Source organism: Camarhynchus parvulus, chromosome 12 (genome assembly GCF_901933205.1).
Source record: "Camarhynchus parvulus chromosome 12, STF_HiC, whole genome shotgun sequence".
Classification (NCBI taxonomy): Eukaryota; Metazoa; Chordata; class Aves; order Passeriformes; family Thraupidae; genus Camarhynchus; species Camarhynchus parvulus.
In genome coordinates, this window is record NC_044582.1 from 1925921 (window position 1) to 1945662 (window position 19742).

At 45.5% G+C, this 19742-nt stretch overlaps 1 protein-coding gene across 2 annotated transcripts in view; it reads left to right on the forward strand.

The window, feature by feature from the left end:
• VGLL4 (vestigial like family member 4) overlaps positions 1-12695 on the forward strand; it is an 85845-nt gene extending 73150 nt beyond the window's left edge. For both annotated transcript variants that reach the window (XM_030956425.1, XM_030956423.1), the window contains 3 exons: positions 2576-2798; positions 6816-6930; positions 9857-12695. In XM_030956425.1, the coding sequence (XP_030812285.1) occupies positions 2576-2798; positions 6816-6930; positions 9857-10119 (601 nt within the window). In that variant the 3' untranslated portion in view covers positions 10120-12695. The remainder of the gene's footprint in view (positions 1-2575; positions 2799-6815; positions 6931-9856) is intronic.
• Positions 12696-19742: the final 7047 nt, after the last annotated feature.

The window sequence follows — 19742 nt, forward strand, 5'->3', positions numbered from 1 at the left end:
CAACTCACATTTACATCAGTCATTAGCTCAGAGCGCTGCAATTCCAAACTTTCCTGCTGAGGCTGCTCCTGCAGTTGAATTCTGCTGGAGCTGAGCTGGGACAGTGATTCCTGGGGAATTGTGAGCTGCTGCTCAAATCCAGCCTGGAAAATGGGCTTGGAGAGCACACAGGAGCAGCTGTGAAACCTCCAGGGTTGGATTTTACGGTGGATTCTCCTAATCTACAGCTGCTAATTTGTAATTAGTGAGAAGGGCCAAGGGGATGCAAAGGGTTACAGATTGTATTGTTGTGCTGTTGGCTCTTCCCTCCCCAGGCTGCCAGGGGAATTTGGCACAGAGTCCCTGTGTCCTGAGCTTCCCAAGTCACTGGTTGCCTGGCATCGTGTTAACCCAACTTCTACCATGATAAATGAGCTGAGATTTGATTCAGAAGCAATAATTTCTGTACAGGAGCAATAATTTCTGTACAGCCAAGTGGTTCTGGAGCAAACTGAGAAGCAGCACAGAAGAATTTTGAGTAGTTCAGCCTAGGTGCTGTTCCTGAATGCAGCAGAGATCTGGATCCTCATCTCCAGGAAGGAGGTGACTTTTACCTCTTACTGACAGAGGCCACAAAGATGAAAAAGATACAAGTTTTATTTGAAGAAAGTATTTCTGGAATAAAAGCTTGTTGAAGAGATGAACTTGGGAGTGGCTGCAAGATGATGAGAGGGGAGCAATGGCTTTGTCTGTCTCCTAATTCAGGAAGTCAGGGCCAGGGCAATCCAAGCCATTGGACTTTAGGTTGAAAAGAAACAAAAAGAGCCTGTGAAGAAAAGGTGCTTTAAAAAATACGTAGTTTAAAGCCTGGAGTCCATGACCAGGGGATGTTGAGGCTGGGCAGGATCACCATGGGACATCCCCACACCCCATGTGTGTGTTTTAGGGGCTCCTTATTTCCCTCCATTGGCAGGACTTTTTATCTCAGCCTTGCTTGTGGAGAGACTTCCTCAGACACTGAAATAAGCAGCAGCTTTTTGGGCTTGTAACTTACTTCAGCATTGAATATTGATTCCTTTTCTGTCTCTGCCTTTCATCAGAGCCTTTTTAAAGTTTGTTCCTGCGTATTAATTTGCCATGATAGGCTTTAAAAAACAGGAGAAAAAACCACCTTGAATTTTGCACACTTAGAGACAGGAGACAGAGAGTGTTACAGTGGTACTCAAGAATGGTCCAAAGACAGGTTGTTATTTTTATTTTCCATGGAGCCAGTGGTCTCCTCTGGTGCTTTTGCAGATGGAATTTGCAGGTTACTCCAGGCTGCTGGGGAGGCCCACATTCACCTGCTGATGAGAGAAGTGCTTTTCCCTTCAATCACTGGTTTGCCTTCAATGACAATTCTGTTGCAGTGTGGAAACTGAAATCCTTCATCCACAGATACAAGCCCAGCTTTCTGTTCATTGCAGTGAATGATGGGCTCATTATGTGAGCACATCTACAGGGATTTACTGTTCAGGAGTAGCTGGAAATTAGTCTTTTGAAAGAGCAGTTGTAAATAAATGATTCTGAGATAAGTGCAGTGTAATTTGCTTTTCCTTCATTTTCTCCTCTGAAAATGTTGCTTTCTGCCTTGCATTTTTGCTGATATCAGCCATGTCTTTTCAGTAAAATAAACTTTTCTTGGACTTCAACAATGCTTAGAGAATATTGCAGTGTTAGATGGAGTGGGATTAGTAGTATGCTAAAGAGGAGAAGTCTGATGTTTGGAAAAGTTGTTTCTTGGTGCATGTGGATGAGTATCTGAAGAAATCCTAGGCTGAAGAGAGATGCTGGTTGGTCTCGAGTGGCTGGTTGTTAATTGCTGCCCCAAGATGTGCAGGATGTCTCTGTTTCGGCCTGCACAGCTGAAGAAAGTGTCTGGACTCTTCACTTTTTGGTCTTGAGGTTGTTTATTAATTCTTATCTATAAAATTTTCTTTCTGCTCAGCCGAGATCTGCTCAGCAGGGCAGCCACAGGCACTCTGACCGCCCTCGAGGCGGTGTCACCCTTTTATACTACAAACTATGTATAACATATTTACACTTAATCCCAATACCTATCACCTGTGTTAGACAGTGCACTTCTACTCTAAACCAACCCCAAAGTGCCAACATCACTGCAGAAAATGGAGAACAAGAAGAAGAAGAGGAAAGGCTAGACACGCCCAAGTTCCTCCATCTTGTCCCCATAACCCCCATACCAAAAATCCTAAAATCTACATTTTCACCCTGTGATAATTTTATAATTATACTATTCAAACCTGTGTGACTTTCAGGTCCTCATACAAAGCTGGCAACTTGTTCCAGGGGTCAAAATCAAATCCCCAGGTGTTCTGGGCTGCGTGCCAGGGTCCCCGAGCCCCCCGGCGGGGTCCCCGGCAACTCTGGACACCCAGAGGGATGCCCTGAGTTCCGATAGGTTGGCAAAGCTGGCAGATGTGGGGGGTTGGGGCATTCCTCCTGGCAAGGTGCGCTCCTGACAGAGCTGATGGAATGGTGCATGTGTCAGGCCAGCCTGGAAGCACACCAATCCCTTCTCCCTGTTTGCTCCCTGCAGAAGCAAGCCTGCCAACGGGGATTACCGCAAGGAGCACCGGGAGCGGAGCCGCAGCCCCATCGAGCGGGCGGCTGCCCCCACCATGAGCCTGCACGCCAACCACATGTACACCTCCATCCCCAGCCTGAGCATGGAGCAGCCCCTAGCACTGACCAAAAACAGCCTGGATGCAGCCAGGACAGTGGGCATCTCCCCCAGCCTGAGCAGCGTGGAGCGGCAGCAGGTACGGGGCTGGCACCAGGGCTGGCACTGGGATCGGGCCATGGGGAGGGCTCTGGGCACAGCCACAGCCTGGGGAAGCTGCAGCAGGAGGAGAGGCTGCTCCTCGGGCAGCACAGGGTCAAAAATGTACCCTGCATGTCACAACTCCTCATGGTGTTATTCATTGTGACATTCCCAAGCTTGGGAATGCAGGAGTTGTGTTTGGGAATGCAGGAGTTGTGTTTGGGAATGTGTGAGTTTTTATTTGGGAATGCAGGAGTTGTATTTGGGAATGCAGGAGTTGTATTTGGGAATGCATGCATTGCTTTTGGGAATGGGTGAGTTATTATTTGGAATGTATGTGTCGTATTTAGGAATGCATGAATTTTATTTGGGAATGCAGGAGTTTTATTTGGGAATATTTGGGAATGCAGGAGTTGTATTTGGGAATGGATGTGTTTTATTTGGGAATGCATGAGTTGTATTTAGGAATGTATGAATTTTATTTGGGAATGCATGAGTTGTATATGGGAATGTGTGAGTTTATTTGGGAATGCATGTGTTTTATTTGGGAATATTTGGGAATGCATGAGTTTGTATTTGGGAATGCATGTGTTTTATTTGGGAATGCAGGAGTTTTATTTGGGAATGTGTGAGTTTTTATTTGAGAATGCAGTTGTTTTATTTTGGAATGTAGGAGTTGTATTTGGGAATTCATTAATTTTATTTGGGAATGCATGAATTTATTATTTGGGAATGCACAATTTTTTTGGAGAATGTACGAGTTGTATTTGGGAGTACATGTGTTGTACTGGAAATGCATGAGTTTTATTTGGAAATATTTGGGAATGCAGGAGTTTTATTTGGGAATTCATGAGTTTTTATTTGAGAATGCAGGAGTTGTATTTGGGAATGCATGAATTTTATTTGGGAATGTGTGAGTTTTTATTTGGGAATGCATGCATTGTATTTGGGAATGCAGGAGTTGTATTTTGGAATTCATGAATTTTATTTGGGAATGCATGAGTTGTATTTGGGAATGTGTGAGTTTTATTTGGAAATATTTGGGAATGCATGGATTTTATTTGGGAGTGCATGAGTTTGTATTTAGGAATGCACAAATTGTATTTGGGAATGCAGGAGTTTGTATTTAGGAATAGCTGTGTTTCCACTGGGAATTCAGAGTGTGGTTGGTTCAGGGAGGCCCAGCACCTGCTAGGCAGTGCCTGGGGACATCTCCTGAGCCCCTCCTGGTGACCCCTGTGTGCTCCCCTCCCCTGCCCCAGCTCTCTGCACCCTCAAGAAGGGGTACAACACCAAAGGGAGAATTTGACTCTGGGTGATTTTAGTTGTTTTAGCCAGCCAGAAGCAGTTGCTGTGCTGTTCAGAGCAATGTTGTATCATCCATTCCCCTTTCCTAAAGCCAAGTCATTCTTTTTGATTATTTTATGCTGATTTCCATGTGCTGGAGTGGTTGTTCAGGTTTTTTTGTCGGTGGTTCTTTGCTTTGCCATCTTGCACGTGGCATTTGTTTTGCTGCAGAAGTGCTGAAGCTGAGCCATTTCTGTAGGCAAGAGCAGTTTCCTCATGTGTCAGACTCCCTTTTATCCCTCCTACAAGTGGAGAGACAAAGCAGAGAATGGAGCTGTGATGAGCTGCAGCACTGAGAAATTAAATTGGCCCAGGTACCCAAGCTCTGCCTTCCCTGGATCCCTCTCTGTTCTCTTTTGAACTAGATTACAATCATTTTTTTGGAAAAACACGATGCTGGGGCAAGGCCTTGCTAAGAGCCCAGAGTAGGAATCATACAAAATAAAAAGTGTGCTTAAAAAAAAAGAAAATAAATCCTAGTTTGATGATTCCTTGTTTTGGGGTTTTTTTTAACCTTACCATGTTGAATGAGATTTCATTTGTAATAAAACAGGTAGGAGAAGAATACCTTATTTGCAGCAAGACAGGTTATTCAGCTGCTGTAGTTAGTGATTATTACTAAATTCTCAGTTTATCCAAATATTTTTATAAAAGTTTCCATATTCTCTGTATACACACAACCATAGCAGAGGATTCTGCAAGGTGCCTTATTGGGTTCTTCAAGGTTTTGGCATGTGCATTTCTGAGATATTGTTACCTGTCTCTCTCTACTTCCCCACCTCCTGCATGTCCAAAATACTCTTCTGAAGAGAATTAAATACATGTCTTTCTCAAAAACCACTTCTGAGAGGCACAAAATCCTTGCCCCTCCAGAAAATAATTACTCCCACATGTGAACTGTTTACAGAAAAATCAAATAATTCTTCTGTTTTTCTTTATTTACTTTTTCTACTTTGTTGCCAATGCAGTAAGAGGTAAAAGACCTCACTGCTGTTCTGTCCTGGCAAAAATGATGTTAAACTTCCCTGGAAAGCTCAGGTCTTTTACTCTACTGGCCTTGCTCTTACTCTGCCTAAAGTACCACCAAAGAAGGGAAATTTCTTCCTTTCTCACTGACCTTGTATGAGGGTAGATGATTTTTTTGCGAGTAAAATTTTGTAAAATGCTCATGAAATTAAATTCCATCAGTTCTGTTAATCTTTTGAACACTTACTACTTAAATTGCATTGAGTATAATGGACTCCTTGCATCATCAAATATATGGAATTTATTCCAATACCTGTGTTATTTCCCTTCAGCCACCTGGAGAAACTGGGACATTTCTTTTCCCAAGGCTTTGTGTAAAAGTCCATAGTAAACAACTCTGAAAAGAGTATTTTATGGTTACACTTAAAGTCCAGATGAAGGAGTTCTAATGTAATGCAGCTGTGAACAGACATTTTGGGGAAATTGCATGTGCTGAGAATGACAGTGATGTTAATTAAGTATAAATTAATTCACCTGCTGGAAAGGCAGGTGAGTTCCAACAAGAAAGGATTTGTGGTCTAGACTGGCTCAGAGTTCTTCATATTTATTGTACATCCCATGGGATTAGGATGCACTGTGGAATACAGAGGTAGGGCTGGGAAAACTCGACTTCTGAATAAAAATTGTAACACCAACACAACAAACACCTGGAAAATTTGCAAAATCCTTCTGTGTGCGGCCAGAGAATGAAACAAACATTTCATGTGTTGATGTGGAACTCAGTGAGGTTGACACAATCACTGTAAAATCACTTCAGAGATCTGCTTTCACACTGCCCTTTTTCTGTTCGCTGAAATAACCTCTATGGAAATGCAATGGATTTTTAAAAACTGATTTTTATCTTTATTTTTTAATCAAACAGCTGAATATTTGGGGGTTGAATATGAATTGGATAGCTTATGGTTTTAATTGCCATGCTGTAAGTTAATTGTTTTAATTTCCTTACATTTTGTTCACTTAATGCTGTGAAATGTTGCATTTTATCAAATCAGTGTAATATAATTGTTTTTATGGTTTATTGCTTTACATTAAATTTACTTTTCTGTATCACTTCGCACATAAGAACCTTGGATTGTGGAATTTATTTTCATAAGAAGCACTGAATATTTGGGTTTGAATTATTTTATTTTTAATCAACAGTAAAATATATAGTCTTCACATCTTTCATTATAAGAAATGTGGATATTTAATTTTTATAAAGAAACAGCTCAATATTTAGGGGTTTAATATGAATTAGATAGCTTATGGGTTTAATTGCTGTGGAGTTGCAACAATTAGTGTAAAATTATTTTTAAGATTTACTTTAATCCTGCCCTATTTCACTTCAGCACATAAGAGCACTAGTGGACGTGTGATGTAGATTTTTCATTTTCAATCAAAGAAGCAGCTGAATATTTGGGGTTTAATATGAATTGGATAGTTTATGGGTTTATTTGCTGTGAAGTTGCAACAATCAGTGTAAAATTATTTTTAAGATTTACCTTCACACTGCCCTTTTTCTGTTCACTTACATAAGAACCGTTATGGAAATGTGATGCAGATTTTCATTTTTAATCCAAGAAACAGCAGAATATTTGGGGGTTAACATGCAGTGGGTTGAGTTGCTGGTGCTGAGTGTGCCACTGTGCTTGTGTCCCCCCAGAACCGTCCCTCTGTGATCACCTGTGCTTCTGCCAACAACCGCAACTGCAACCTGTCCCACTGCCCCATCGCCCACAGCGCCTGCTCCGGGGCTGCCTACAGGAGACCCTCCAGCTGTAAGTGCCTGCCTGGCCTTGGATAGGACAGCTGGGGTCTGAGGAAGGCAGGAACCTCCCCTGAAATGGGAAATGTAAACCCCCTCCCTCTGAATTATTGTAGTTTTGAAATTAAGGGGCTCTCAGGCAAAGATATGGGAATAGGAGTAACAGTTCTTCACTAGGAAAAGTAAAATAAAATGCAGTGATACAAAACAAACCACTGCCAGAGTCAGAGCATGCCCTGCCCCCTGTGTGTCAGGGTGCTGGCACAGCCCCATGCCATGGGGGCTCAGCCCTCCTGCAGTGCCAGCTGCGCTTCTGCTGGAGCAGGGATCCTGCACAAGGGGGGAGTTTTCCTCTGAAGCTCCAGTGGTGGTTTAGATGGGCCTGGTCTTCCTCTGGGAATGCAGTGGAGAAGAAAGCTGCTCCTCTGGGAATGCAGTTGGAAAAAGGCTGCTGCGCTGTTCCCAATCTCAGAGTCTATCTGGATAGGAATGCTCGGCTCCTCCCCCGGGGCGGAGCTTCTCCCCATGGGATGATGGAATTTTATCAGCCATGCAGGGACACTCAGTGGCCCATGAACAGAAAATGTCTCCTGGAAGGAGGATGGGTTTGTGGGAGAGATAAAGAAAACTGCACAATGAACAGAAGATAGCTGCCCCACCTCTGACAGAGGGCAATAGAATACACACCCCCAGCACATGTTGCATTGCACCCTAAGGCAGTGCCGCCCTCCAGCCTGCCCTCACTGGGGTCCCAGCAGAGCAGAGTGATCCCACTGTGCCCTGTGCACTGACAGGGAGAAAAGGAGGTGAAATGATGGCCACCCCTTTGTCTGCTCCTGTGCCACAGCTGGAGGTACTGCTGCAGAACTAGGGAGAGAGAGGTGTTCTTTCTTCTTGCATGGAAAAGCTTATTTAAAAAAAAGAAAACAAGCACCCCACGCAGACAAATAAGTTATTATGTTTATTTTAATCCAGCTGACAAACAGCAGCCAGGGCCAGCAGATCCCCCCACGCTGGTTTTTTAGGAGCTGGAGTTTCCCCTGCTCTCTCAATGGCCAGGAGACTCTTGGGATTCAGCTGCAGTCACAGAAATCTTTCCTGCAGCCACAAATACCCTTCCAAAGCCTGGACCCTGCACCCTGCTCTGCATGGATAACACAAAAACCTTTGGAGGGCAGTTGCTACAGCAACCCAAGCAGGCAGCTTTAGCTTTGTGCCTTCATGAAATCTGCTCAGGCAGCACTTGCTGGGAAAGCTGGGCTGTCCCTGCTCACTCTCACTGCACACAGAGCACAGGGGGAGCTCAGCCCTTCCCTTCCTTTGCAAGTCCTTTACCTGCTGGGCAGAGCTTTAAATTGCAGCCCTGCCAAAAGCTCAGGGCAGGATGTGTCCATGGAACAATACCAGCAGGATGTAGGCAGCAACCTAAAGCCCATAGCATGGTAATTATTAGTATTTTGCTATAAATAGCATTTTTAAAAATTTTTATAAAGATACTGTTGATAACTAGAATTGGGAGCTGAAGGAGCCCCTTAGACTCTTGGAGAAATCAATCACTGGGGATCTCAGATGTTACAAACTCACAAACTGGTGCTACTGGTCCCAGGAGAGCTGCTCCAGTGGGCATGGGAACAGGGCTGGATGTTTCCAGAAAAGATTTGTCTCCTGTCAGGTGAAGAGGTGTCTGTGCATGACACTTGGGTTTATTTTAGGATCAATCAAGCGGGGGGGCTGTGCCATGGATCCCAACAGTTCCATGTATTTTTGGAAAGACAGTTCTTATGAAGACACACAAATACTGATTCTAAACTGTAAAAAAACTGCAGTGCTCTGATATTTAGTCTGAGGAATTACTACAGTTTTTGGTCAAAACCTGCCTTTTAAGGCTTTTTTAATAGTCTTAGAGCACTTACTGCAGTGCTCCTGATTCATTTAGTTCTGACTGCTCCCAGCACAAGTGTGGGAGTGAGATGAAAGCCTGAGCTCAGCTTTTGGCATGCTGCAATTTAGGATGGGGTCTCCTCACACCTGACTGCTATCAGCAGGCTTGGGAGCTGATTTTAAACAACTCTTTACATCATTAACTCCATGTAAGCCTAAATATAAATTCCATGTGATTGTTTTGGGAGAAGGTTTCCATAGAATTGGAGCTGGAGCTGTTAGTTGCCTGAGGGAGAAATACAATTACATATAAATGCTCACAGAAACGTAAAAATATTTAATTCCATTGGGTTTTTTTTCATATTAACTCCTTCCTTCCTGCTTCCTTGCCCACTCCTAGGTTTGTAAGGGTATGAGGAAGGTCACCTTAGTGATGGGGACTTGTAGTGACAGGACATTGGGCTACAGGGGAGATGCTTTGGGGGTTGGAGCCCCTCTGCTCTGGAGACAGCCTAGGAGAGATGGAGGGATGTAGAAGACTCTGAGGAGAGCTCCAAGCCCCTGCCAGTTCCTAAAAGGGCTCCAGGAGAGCTGGGGAGGGACTGGGGACAAGGGATGGAGTGATGGGGTAAGGGGAATGACTTCCCATGGCCCAGAGGGCAGGGATGGATGGGATACTGGGAAGGAATTGTTCCTAGGAGGGTGGGCAGGGTTGGATGGGATATTGGGAAGGAAGGAATTGTTCCTAGGAGGGTGGGCAGGGTTGGATGGGATATTGGGATGGAAGGAATTGTTCCTGGGAGGGTGGGCAGGGTTGGATGGGATATTGGGAAGGAAGGAATTGTTCCTGGGAGGGTGGGCAGGCCCTGGCTGCTGTGGCTGCCCCTGGATCCTTGGCAGTGCCCAAGGCCAGGTTGGATGGGCTTGGGGCGCCCTGGCACAGCGGAAGGTGTGGTTGGGGGTGGTTGAGGGTTGAGCTTTAAGGCCATTCCAAGATGGAAATGCAGGTTGTGAGTGCAGTGCAGGGTCTGAGGTGCCCCTGTGTGCTGTCCCCACAGCCACCACTGCGTGTGACCCGGTGGTGGAGGAGCACTTCCGCAGGAGCCTGGGCAAGAACTACAAGGAGCCCGAGCCGGTGGCGAACTCGGTGTCCATCACGGGCTCGGTGGATGATCACTTTGCCAAAGCCCTGGGGGACACGTGGCTGCAGATCAAGGCTGCCAAGGACGCCGTGGGCAGCAGCCCCGAGGCGCGGCGGGGCCGGGCGTCGCCCTCCTCACACATGGTCAGCCACAACCACTCGCCCTCCGTGGCCTCCTGAGGACAGAGCCCTTCCTTCCCGTGCTGGGAGCTGCATGCTTTGACTGAGCTTGGAACAAGTGCTTCAGTAGTGCTGGGGAGGGGAGGTTAGTTTGCAACACATGGTTTTGTGTACTCACTTTGTTGTTTTTTTTGGTTTTTTTTTGTAAAAGGGTGCCCTTAAAGACGATAGCAGGAACTATTTCATAAAGATTCAGATGATGTAGCATCCTTTTCTTCCTGCCTCAATTACCAAAGAAACCTCTGATGCAAATCTGCTGCCCCTTAAAAAAATAATGCACGCTAATCCACAAAAGCCATTACACTTAGTTGGTTGACCCAAGTGCTTTTTTTGCTTTTCTTAGCTTCTCAAGACTAGAATTTGTCTGGTTTGCTTACATTGCTTTTTTTTTTTTCCCTCTGTGAAGTAATTTTGTATGTATATACTTGAAAAGAACTGTCATGTATGATTTGCACTATTGGAGGAGGACTGAAGTTGCACAGCAACTTTCTGGAAGAGGCTAAATATTTTGAGGGCAAACTGCTGAAAAAAGGGTTTAAGGATGACATTTCTATCAGTTTGATTTTTCTTAGAGCAAAACAGCTTTGGAAGGGGAAGTCTCATACAGGTTATAGGTCTTTCTCTCTTTAGATTTCAGGTGCTTAGTGCTTGCAACTGGACTGCATAATTTACAGAACACGGGCATTTTTTCCTAAACACTGCAGTTTGTTAGAATAGAGCTGAGGTTGGAGGGTTCCATAGTGCTTAACGATGCATGTTTTATGAAAAATAGCTGGTATCTATTAATGTATAGACAGTAAGAATCATAATACTTATTAGCTTCTCTTCAGAATTAGTTTATTTTTGTCAGTAACAACCCTAGATATACTTACTGCTGGTACAGTTGTACTCTATGATATTTGTATTTGCTATTCACTTTAGCGGCAGCAGCACCGAGGGCAGCTCAGGACAGGCCTCGTGCAGCACTGCTGCTTCACAGGGATCTGCTTCCCAACCCCCAGTCTGTGTGATCCACCCTGAGCTAGCTGCAGGAACTGCTACCCTTACACATCTTGGCTGGACAACAGATTGTTACAGTTTGTGAAAGATGATCTTTGCCTTTGTTTCTTTTATTTTGGTTTTTTTTTTTTTAAGCCTATCCATCAGCCTACGCCAAGTCGCAGCATACATTCCTCCAGTAGGTTTTATACAGGTATTACTGCATTTATTATCATTTGCTATATTAATAGCTACTAACTAGAAATTAGGCAGTAGAGGCAGGCATAAAACCACAGCTGTGCTAGTGCTAAGAGCTTCTCTTCTTGTTAAGTGTAACTACTCTCCCCAGTACATTCCATCTTCCCAGGACAGTTGCAGCCAGGGCTTTGCTTTTTATACTGGGCTCCCTGAAAGGATGGGCTCAGTGTAGGAAGTGAGAACTGGCTGGAAGATGAACTCCACGTGATGTATTATGGACTATGTTACAGTATTGGGTCCATTGTGGCTTTTATTTTATGCTTTTTTGGTTTGTTGTTTTGTTTTGTTTTTTTTTTTAAAGTTAAGCTATTTAATTTGGAAAAGGTGCAGGGTAGAAAGAGATCAGGAGATTGGCTCTTACTCTTGGTGAGAAGGTGGCTGCTCAGTTTTCTTTAAAAAAATGAAAAAAAAACACAAAAAAAACCCAACCCAACACCTAAGCCCCCCAGTTTTACACATTTCACTACATCTTACTGGGTAGTCAACGCTTCCTTGCTTTGGCATTCAGTACCCTACTCTCTGTAGGAAGATTGTTAAAAGAACACTTTTTTATATAGGTAACTTTAAGACCATCGTTACGCTGTGCGTAAAGAATGTACAGAGAAATTTGTAGGTATTTTTTGAGGAACAATTAATTTGTTAATGATATGTAGCTATTTAATTTTTCCCTTTCCTTTATTGTAATCATTCTTTTTTTTTTTTTCGTTCGTTTGTTTGGAGAAAAAAGTTGATCTTTTTTTTTTTTGTTGTTGTAGATTTGTCTGTAATACAGTAAAAAGTGCAGGAACACAGTTATTCTATGAGGACACTGCATTAGCATTAATAGCCACTCGTTTGTTATTGCTACAGGCTACTGAGCAGTATAACAGTCAATACTAATACTGTAGATGGACTCTGTGGAAAATGTGACTCCTCTATTTCTTTGTAAACACAAATAAGATAATGTTTTTAAAGCTAATATTTTCAATAATAGCTGTTTTACAAGGTTACATTTACTTATCTGAGATAGGTAAATGGATTTGAGGGCAATAAAGATTTAATGTGCTACGTCCAGTTAAGCAGATGCTGGGCACAACAATGTCACGAAAGCCAAAGGGTTGGGGGGAGGTGGAAGGACACTAAACTGAACTCACCATCATCAGACGTGGTGAAGCTTCTTCACAGAGCCAGGTTATCTACAGTTCAGTTTGAAAGATTCTCTCTGTGTTTGTAAATCTGTAATATACCATTCTTTTGTGGCCTTGTTTCACCTGGAAAAAAAAAAAAAGGTTTGGCAGGCCATCTTTTTTTTTTGTACTTAAAAGTAGCCTTAAAGAACAATAAAGTGCTCTTAAATCACAGGTGTGTTCCTAAGCCTCTGTAGTGCCTGCTGAGACAGGAATTGGTGTGTGTGAGGCAGAAGCAAACCTCTGGCCACGTCCTGCCTTCCCTCCAAGCATCCCTACCTTTTTTAGGACCATAACCCCAAGGAAATCCTTTACAGCAATAAAAACCCTGCTGCTACACCAGCTGGTGCTGCATTGCTGTTCCTGAAAAGACCAAGTTTGTGGCATTTTGTTTGTTCCTCAACTTCTGCAGGGAATCCCTCTCCGGTGAAAACAGCTGAATTTCAAATGTCAGCACCCACCATCCTCTGGTCCAGGTGAGCATTCCAGTGGCACTGGAGATGGTTGATCCTTAAAAAGTGGTTCTAATTACCTGACTTTGGGAAAGCCCTGTGAGCCAGGCAAGAAAGGGGCTCCAAAAATTAAAAAAAAAAGCCCTAAAAGGAAAGAGACACAAAGTTCCTGTTGGCTCAGCAGGGTTTGGGAACATGGCAGGCCTGGCTCAGGGTGAGGGAGATGGCATGAGAACACTTCAGGTGGGTTGGTGGAACTCATCTGAAACACTTCCCTGCTGCTGGAGCCCTGGGAAGAGGCTGAGATCCCTGCTGGGAGGGTGTGGGAGGCAGGCCAAGGACACCCCCCAGGGCTGCTGGCCCTGCAGGGAAGGGAAAATGTCCCTGCACCAACAATCCAGGGGCTCCATGACACAGGCCAGGCTCATTGCTGGCTCCCAGCTCAGTAACTTACAGCAAACTCCATCTCCTGCATGGGAAAAGGGTTTTTCCAACTGGCACCATGGAACCAGCCCAGACACGCAGTATTTCATCAAGTGCCCCCTATTTGTAGTGGCATCTTCTGGGAGCTGAATGAGAGGCACCTTCTGCTGATTTCAGCCCAACCATTTCCATGTCAGACAGCAGAGCTGGCAGCACAGACACCCTCAGGGGTGCACAGCTCGGGCAGTGCCCTCTCCTGAATGCACTTTGGGTGGATTTCAGGCTGGGTTGGGTGTGAAAATCACCTGTGCAGGCAAATCCAGCATTTCATGCTGGGTTGGGTGTGAAAATCACCTGTGCAGGCAAATCCATCCAGAGATCAGCAGTGCTGCTGTGACCTGGAGTGCTGGCACAGGTGCCAGCCCTGTGTGGCTGCCTGGGCCCCACGGCTGTGCCCAGTGACACTGAGGGCCCACAGTGAGCCCTGGGCTGCCCAGCTGGCCTGAGGGCACCTCAGGAGCCTGGCAGTGGCACTGGGGTGGCACTCGGTGGCCTGGCAGTGGCACTGGGGTGGCACTCGGTGGCCTGGCAGTGGCACTGCTCAGCTCCCTGTCAATGGAGACTTCTGCAGTGTCCCAGCAGTGTCCCCAGCTCGTGTGCTCAGTGTGACACCCCCAGCAGCATTTCCAGTGCCATTGGTGCCCTCTCCAGGGCTGGCACCCTCAGCCTTGGCCCGGGGGCTGCTCACTCATCTTTAGATCCTGCCTGGAATTCCCAGCCCTCTGCCCGCTCCTGATCCCTGGCACAGCCCCGGGGTGCTCCCAGGTCTGCAGCTCTCCTCCCTTGGCACACAGGGGTTCCACAGCTGGATTACAAGGTATGATAAAGCACATTTGATCCCTGAACAGCTCTTGATGGAAGTTATATCCATTTAATAATTGTTTTCACCTCTTTTGAAATGGGAACGTTCTGCCCCTCTCTGGAACAGCTGCCTCGAGTGCTTTCCTTGGGTATAAGACAGCCAAGATCATGTAAATGTGTATTTTTGAGCTGTAGTGGCATCAGTGCCAAGCAGGAGCCCATTCCCATCTCATTCCCAGCTCCTGAGCTGCCCCTTCCCTGTGGCCACTGTGCTGCTGCATCCCCATCCCCAGGGAGCTGCACCAAAGAGGGAATTCTCCTTTGGGAAGGGTCAGGAGCCCAGCTCAGCCAACAAGGGGCAGGCTCAGGGCTTAGAGCTGCTAATTGCTGGGGCACTTGGGCATCCACAGCCAGGGACGTCCCTCTCTGCTGGGAATGCTGGCATGGGATCACTTCCACCTGGATATTCCCACTGCAGTGCATTTTTGTTGCAGCAGAGCTGGAAAATACAGAATTTCCTTTTCCACAGGCTCATTTCACATCGTGGCAAAGCAGTTCCTGCCACATCTCACTGCAGTCACATGAGACCCTCTCAATCTTTCCTTGCTCAGCCAGTTTCACTGCTCACTGCTGCGCTGTTCAGTCAAACTTTACACTTTATTTTGCCAAGCAGCAGTTTTCTTAAATGCCAGGGAGAACATCTGTCTTCTCTCCATCACAGAGAGACACAAAGGCATCTGTCAACCCAAACCCTGCTGCATTTCGTAGCCAAAAAGCTGCTTATCTTCCAAGTGTTCACTCACTGCACACAGAGCCCCTCTGAGAGCCTCTGCTGCCTGGGGAATCCAGGTTCCCTTTTTTAATCCAGGAAAACACAAAACTCTGATCTCCTGCTTCCTGAAAAGAGTAAAATACTCTGGGTTGTGTTAATCACATTTGGCTTGTGTGTTAAGATATAAACAATGTACCACTGGGGTTAGAGTCGTTTCAGGGAGTTAAAAAATACAGGATTTGTTTGCTTTCAGAGGAAAAAAAATGATTCAACACATTTAAAAAATAATGTTTCCCAGGCTAAGCCCAAATTTTTGCTTTCACTGCCACACTGCAATATTCACTTACCTGGTTTTTTTTGAGGGGGGGAAGTAGAGATGAAAATAGTGAGAAGAACTAACAATACTCACAGATCAAAGCAAAGGCTTTTCCTTTTCCTTTTTCCTTCCAAGGGATGAATTCTTGGGCTCCTACTAAGAAAATCCTGCAGAAAATCTCAGTTTATCAACTTCCCCAGAAGAAAGTGTGGGTGACTTCAAACAGCCCCCAGGGAACAAAGGCTTTTCTCTTGATTTCCCTGACATACCTGGAGTGAAGCTGATGCAATTTTTCAATTTTTACTGGCCCTGTCCTGTTCCACGCCCTGACACAAACCCACCCCAAATCAGAGCTGCTAAAAATAAAGTCACCCTCTGCTGGGAAGCTTTTCCCCTTAATACCAAAATTTGGCATTTCTCTCTCCTTCCCAGTGGCTCTCATGCCTCCCTCAGGAATTGGAAAGTGAAGATTAAAAGGGGTTATTTATTAACCTGCAAGTCCCATGAATAAAGCAACAGCAATGACCAGCAGACCTGGTTGTTAAATGCAAGCAATATTCTCATTTTTTCCCCTAGAGCTCAGCACATTAATACACAGTACATAATTCACCTTTTGCTGTGAGAAAGCCCCAAGGATACGTCAGGGAAGTGCCCAGAGGAAAACAACATCTAAAAGCACTCCAGGTATTTTCTTTGTTGTGATCAGGATGTGACAGGCTAAGAACAGGGTTCAGAATCAACCACAGAAAGGTGAAATGCACTTCAGCTTTTAAAGATGTGGCATAAGTTGTCCAATTTCAAAGTTTTTTGTTGTGCTCCCCTCCTCTGACAGCTAATTCAGCCTCCAGGTCCCTGGTCTGGGCAAAGTAATTAATGTCATTAACTCAAACGTGGAGTTTTCAGGTGGGAAAATGAAGAAAAACCCAAGAACTGCAAAGCCACCATTGAAAACAATCCCAGGGCTTGTTTTAAAGATTTTCACCAGATTTCTTCACAACAGAAAATAATGCTTTGGTTGCTGCCAGGCTCACAAATGCAGGCTGTGAGTCAAGCTCTGACCTTTCAGGATGATGCAAAATCAGCAGCAGTAAATCAAATCCTGACTTTGCTGACACGTCTGTACCTCTGAGTAACGATTAATCCAACAAATAAACAATTCCTGCCTGGAAATGCAGGAAGAGGAGTGTGGGATTCTCCTCCTGCTCTGCCCTGTGGCAGCTGATGCAGTTTTGGTCCCACCAATTCTCACAGGAAATGTGGAGAACGCTGGGGCAAAGGCTGAGGATCCAGCTCAGAGCAGATCCACCCATCAGAGATCGTTAAAGACAAAGTGGAGGCAGCAAATATTCCCTGTTTAGAGGAAAAGGTGGCTGCTTTTAGCACTGCCTCATGATAGATCCATCTCCTCTCCATTCTGGGACATCCCCAAACAAATCCCATGGATTTCCCTGAGAGAAATGTCCATTTTGCCATTTTACCAGCACACATCACTCTGCACTTTGGAGACTTCTTTACACAATTCCCCAGCCATCCAAAAATTGGTTTTCTGCCTTTTTAATGCTAAAGAAGAGATACAGAGCATTGCTTTTGTATTATATTGCTTGCACAAATGTCCACTGCTGAGTGGCTGTTTGCCCTGCACAGACCCAGGGACAACAAACAGAGCAACACCAAAGTGCTGCAGGGCCTGCAGAGCTCTCTTGCCATCAGATATTTGGGATATAACTCATGTGATCAATTCTAAAGGATATCTCACAACTGTGTTGTGCACTCCCAACACTCAGAAAATATTTCACTCCAATTTTTCGCTCCAATTTTTCAGGAGCGAAATGGAAATCAGGTTATTCGGAACGATGACATTTGGAGCTAATTCTGTTCTTGAGGCATTTAGCTTCACATTTTCAAGTCTTTTTGACATGGCCACAAAACAGATGGGTTCATTTTGAAATGAAAGAAAAAAAGAAAACAGATCCTTGGGAATTGGAGGAGCACAAAACAACAAAACCCCAGCGCTGGGAGAGCAGCAGCATTTAGAGAGTTGGGAAAGCTGCAATTTCCCCAGGCTGGTGAAAAGCAAAGCTTCTCCCCTCAGGAAACCTCCAGTGCTGAGCTCTGCATCCCCAGAGTGGGAACCAGCTCCAGTCCAACCTCAAACCCAAACAGAGCCAGAGCTCCCACCCAGGATGGAGCTGGGGAGCCCAGGGAGTGCTCACTGAGCTACAAAATCACAAATGAACCTGCAGAATTGCATTTATTTATTCAGCTCAGGGCTGGGGACTCTGCTCAAGCAAATCTGTGGCTTGAATTGCTCTGTAGGTACAAATTCAGAGCAGAATTCCTGTCCTACCTGAGAGCACCAGAGGAGCTGGGTGACAAGAGAGAAACAGCATTTAATTTCTGCACAGAGGAGCTGAGAGCTGCCTGGGACCCTCTGAAACCTCACAGCCACTGCTCCTATAGCTCTACAAAAATCTGGAAACCCCAAAAGAAAAATAAAATTGATGCTGAGGCTCAGGAGAGCTCCCCAGAGACAAACAGACAAAGGGATGTGCCAGGGCTGGGGGATGAACTGGGGCTCCCCAAACCAGGGACAATTCCTGTGCTGGGAAAGCTCCAAACTGGGCTCCTTCCAGCTGCTTTTCCTGCCTCTCCTCCAGCCTCCTCCTCCTCTTCTGCCCCTTCACATCTCCCAGCCAGAGCTGGAACAAGGGAGGGAAGGAAAACGAACGTGGAAGGACGAAAGAATTGCTGGAGCTTCACCACAGCAGAGATGTGGGGCAGTGGTGAGGCTTTCAAAGGATTTCTCAGTTCATTTGCTCTTCTCTCATCATGGAAGTTTTGTACTTTTTTGTGAAAAGTTTAACTGGGGAAAAGCCAATGACAATGCTGGGGAAGGTTTGTAAAACACAAAAGTATCAGTAACACCCCTGCAGAGCCCAACAAATTACAGGTCATGGCAACTGATTTACACTTTGTACTGAGTTCACTCAGGAAGTGAGCAAACCCCCTTTTTTCCTCTCCTCTGGAGTATATTTATAATATATGATCAGCATTAAGAAATGCTTGTTAATTAAGAATTATTATTTTAAAAACCCAAGCCCAATTCTTACTTGTTTCTGAATTCTGTTCCATTACCAAAGTCAAGGCACCAAATGGATCCAAAGCTTTGGTTCCTGGGGACAGAAATTGCAGTGCCAGTGCAGGCTGGGAGGGCTCAGCCTCCATTCCCTGCCCCTCTCAGCCGGGGTTTCTGAGCTCTTTGACCCCAATTCCAGCTGAGTGTGGATCCCAATCCCTCTGGGATCACTGGGACAGAGCCAAGCTCCAGGCACTGAGGTGGGGAACAAACACCACGAGCCTCAAAACCAGAAACTCCCTTTAAACAGGAGCATTAAATGACATTTCCCTTCCTGATGTTTGTGTTCCACGAGGACAGCAAAGCTCTTTGGGGACTCCATTTCAGCTGGTTTGTCCCACAGGGCCCAGTGCCCATCCTGGCATTGCCCAGAGCACACCTGCAGGGAGGAGCCAAACTGAAACAGAGCAGCGACAAGGTAAGAGCAGCTTTATTGGTTTGCTCCTCTTTCACACACAGAACCTTTAAAAACACATGCTTGGGGTAAGATTGTCTTTACATCTGACATCAGACCTCTCTCAGAACTCTGAAACCCAGTTTAAAACACCACCAAAGAGCATCCAAAAATGAGGCCAGTGAATTCCAGTGACCAGTGCCTGGTCAGTAACTCCTGGAGCACTTGTCCAAATCCAGCTGCAAGGTGTGACAGGGGAGGCAGAGCTGCATCACCCCCACCATCTTCACTATTTCTCCTCTTGCCCAGGGCCTCCACTGAGCTTGTTCTTGCTGTGCCCAGCCCTCTGAAGCTTCTCAGACTCTCAGGGTTTTCCTGCCTCTCACAGCCCAGGCAGCTCTGCCTCCCCCCTTCCCATGGCTGTGGCAGCCACAGAGGGGACAGAGGTGCTTTGAACAGCAGTGTTTTCAAAAAGCCCAGTAATTCATGACATTGCACTCCAAGCTGTGACACCTTGGCTGAGAAAATGTCTGAATTCACCTACGACTAAAGGGACAGAACAATTGGGAGCAGAGCTTTGGTCATGCTCTGAATCATGCTGTGCTGCACGTCCCCATGTCCTGAGTGTCACCCCCCTGTGACATTTCAGTCCCATTCTTCTCCAGTATCTGACATCAACGGGTATTTTGTTATTCTCTGCTCCCACAGGAATTTTAGGAATTGCTATTTTGAAGTTATCTCACTGAATCTCTTAATGACATTTCCAAATAGCATCCACAGGAAAAGGAACGAGCAGATCCCATCATGGCTGGGAATGAAACCAGGATCTGTCCAGCCCCCGGGCAAAGCTGGGACCTGCTCCATCCC